Here is a 3,269-nt window from a genome sequence, read left to right as displayed (position 1 = left end):
CTAGCCTTCTTCCGAACATGTACTGCTGTTGTCACCCTCAATAAGGTTCATGAAGGAAGACGGAACTGGAGGAATTTCAGTGTCTAAAACACCTTCCAGCATACGAACAACTTGGGCCATCGATGGCCTGTCGTTCTCCTCGTCCTGGATGCACCAACAGGCAACTCTACAGATGACATCAAGCTCCTCGACCTTGGCATTTCCTTCCAGCCTACGATCCAGCAAGCACAGCACGTTTCCTTCACTCAACTGGGCAGCAGCATAAAGAGGGAAATACCGATGACTCCCAAATTTCAGTCTCTTGGTAGTCCTTCTCGCAGAGATTATCTCCAGAAGCACGATGCCAAAGCTATAGACATCTGCCTTTCTGGTGATAGGCTGTCCGGACACCCACTCCGGCGCAAGATAGCCCATGGTTCCTCGGATCGTGGTCAGTGCAGAGCTGAACTCCCGTCCAAGAAGTTTTGCCATGCCGAAGTCCGCGATCCTCAGTATGTGATAATTTTTTTTTTCTAAAATTTTCTAAAATCATGGCCTATCAAGTTACTGTGTTGATTTGGTCGTTCTTTTCGTTTGACAAAGTTTGAGCAATTCAAATTTTCAAATTTAAAAAAAATAACAAGTTCTAACGAGATTTTGAAACACCAAATGATTTCAGCTGAAAAAGTGATGAATACCAAAGATGTATAACTTATCAAGATCTACAACTTTTGTTTTGGTTATTTCTTCATCTAACAAAGTGATAGTAAGCATTGTTCACAAATAAATATGTCTCTCATATAGTTCATGAAACTATGAGTGACATGTGAATTTGTGAACAATGTTTACTAACATTTTTTTAAATGGAAGAAGTGACCAAAATAAAAGTTGTAGATAGTGATAAGTTCAACAACTTTTATGTTCACGACTTTTGTAGTTGAAATCATTTAAGGTTTTAAAATCTTGTTTGAAGTTGTCATTTATTGATATTCAAAATTTGAACTGTTCAAATTTTATCAAATGAAAAGATGACCAAAATAAAAGTTGTAGATAGTGATGTGCTCAACAACTTTTATATTTGTCACCTTTACACCTCAAATCATTTAGTGGTTGAAAATTAGGTTTGAAGTTATTATTTTTTGAAATTCAAATTTTAAATTATCCAAAATTAGTGATAAAGATAGATGATCAGAATAAAATAATAGAGCATGATTTTAGAAAATATTAGAAAAAAACCATCACATTTGGAGTTAGTACGAGGAAGAAAAACTAGTTACGAGTTTCAGCCACATATTAAAAAGAGAAATCACACTTGTTCATCATTAATCATCATGAACAGTTGTGATTTTTTTTAATCTTCGGGTAAAATTTATAACTAGTCTTTCTTCCTCATACTAACTCCAAATGCGATGATTTTTTCCTAAAATTTTCTAAAATCATACCCTATCAAGTTAATATGTTGATTTGGTCATTATTTTCATTTGACAAAGTTTAAGCAATTTAAATTTTTAAATTTACAAAAATAACAAGTTCTAACAAGATTTTGAAACACCAAATCATTTTAGCTGAAAAAGTGATGAATACCAAAGATGTATAACTCATCAAGATCTACAACTTTGATTTTGGTTATTTTTTCATCTAACAAAGTGATAGTAAACATTGTTTACAAATGAACACGTCTCTCATATAGTTCATGAAACTATGAGTGATATGTGAATTTGTGAACAATATTTACTAACACTTTGTCAAAATAAAAGAAGTGACCAAAATTAAAGTTGTAGATAGTGATGAGTTTAACAACTTTTATGTTCACGACTTTTGTAGTTGAAATCGGTTTTAAAATCTTGTTTGAAGTTGCCATTTATTAAAATTCAAAATATCAAATAAAAAGATGACCAAAATAAAAGTTGTAGATAGTGATGTGTTTAACAACTTTTATATTCATCACATTTATAGCTGAAATCATTTAGTGGTTCAAAATCAGGTTTGAAGTTGTTATTTTCTGAAATTCAAAATTTGAATTGTCCAAAATTAGTGACAAAGATAGATGACCAAACTAAAATGATAGAGCATGATTTTAGAAAATTTTAGAAAAAAAATATAACATTTGGAGTTAGTATGAGAGAGAAAAACTAGTTACAAGTTTCAGCCACAGATTAAAAAGAGAAATCACACTTGTTCATCATTGATCATCATGAACAGTTGCGATTTTTTTAATCTCTGGATAAAATTTGTAACTAGTCTTTCTCCATCATACTAACTCCAAATGTGATGGTTTGTTTTTCAAAAATTTTCTAAAATCATGCCCTATTAAGTTACTGTGTTGATTTAGTCGTTCTTTTCATTTGACAAAGTTTGAGCAATTCAAATTTTTAAATTTAAAAAAATGATAAGTTCTAATAAGATTTTGAAATACCAAATGATTTCAGCTGAAAAAGTGATGAATAGTAAAGATGTATAACTCATCAAGATCTACAACTTTTGTTTTGGTTATTTCTTCATCTGACAAAGTGATAGTAACATTATTCACAAATGAACATGTCTCTAATATAGTTCATGAAACTATGAGTGATATGTGAATTTATGAACAATGTTTACTAACACTTTGTCAAAATGAAAGAAGTGACCAAAATAAAAGTTGTAGATAGTGATGAGTTCAACAACTTTTATGTTCACGACTTTTGTAGTTGAAATTATTTAAGGTTTCAAAATCTTGTTTGAAGTTGTCATTTATTAATATTCAAAATTTGAACTGTTCAAATTTTATCAAATGAAAAGATGACCAAAATAAAAGTTATAGATAGTGATGTGCTCAACAACTTTTATATTCATCACCTTTATATCTGAAATCATTTAGTGGTTGAAAATCAGGTTTGAAGTTATTATTTTTTGAAATTCAAATTTTAAATTATCCAAAATTAGTGATAAAGATAGATGACCAGACTAAAATGATAGAGCATGATTTTAGAAAATTTTAGAAAAAAACCCATCACATTTGGAGTTAGTATAAGGGAGAAAAACTAGTTACGAGTTTCAGCCACATATTAAAAAGAGAAATCACACTTGTTCATCATTAATCATCATGAATAGTTGTGATTTTTTTTTAATCTCTGGATAAAATTTATAACTAGTCTTTCTTCCTCATACTAACCCCAAATGTGATGATTTTTTTCTAAAATTTTCTAAAATCATACCCTATCAGTTACTATATTGATTTGGTCATTATTTTCGTTTGACAAAGTTTGAACAATTCAAATTTTTAAATTTACAAAAATAACAAGTTCTAACAA

General features: G+C 29.9%; 1 protein-coding gene across 1 annotated transcript; it reads right to left on the bottom strand.

Annotated features, from left to right (window-relative positions):
* Positions 1-471, bottom strand: LOC136548972 (G-type lectin S-receptor-like serine/threonine-protein kinase At2g19130). Its single transcript, XM_066540313.1, has one exon. It carries the CDS (start codon positions 469-471, stop codon positions 1-3), a length of 471 nt encoding a protein of 156 aa, XP_066396410.1.
* Positions 472-3,269: the final 2,798 nt, after the last annotated feature.

Source organism: Miscanthus floridulus, chromosome 4 (genome assembly GCF_019320115.1).
Source record: "Miscanthus floridulus cultivar M001 chromosome 4, ASM1932011v1, whole genome shotgun sequence".
In the NCBI taxonomy this organism is placed as follows: Eukaryota; Viridiplantae; Streptophyta; class Magnoliopsida; order Poales; family Poaceae; genus Miscanthus; species Miscanthus floridulus.
Note: the sequence above shows the minus strand (reverse complement) of the source record. Positions and strands in the feature narration are given on the sequence as shown.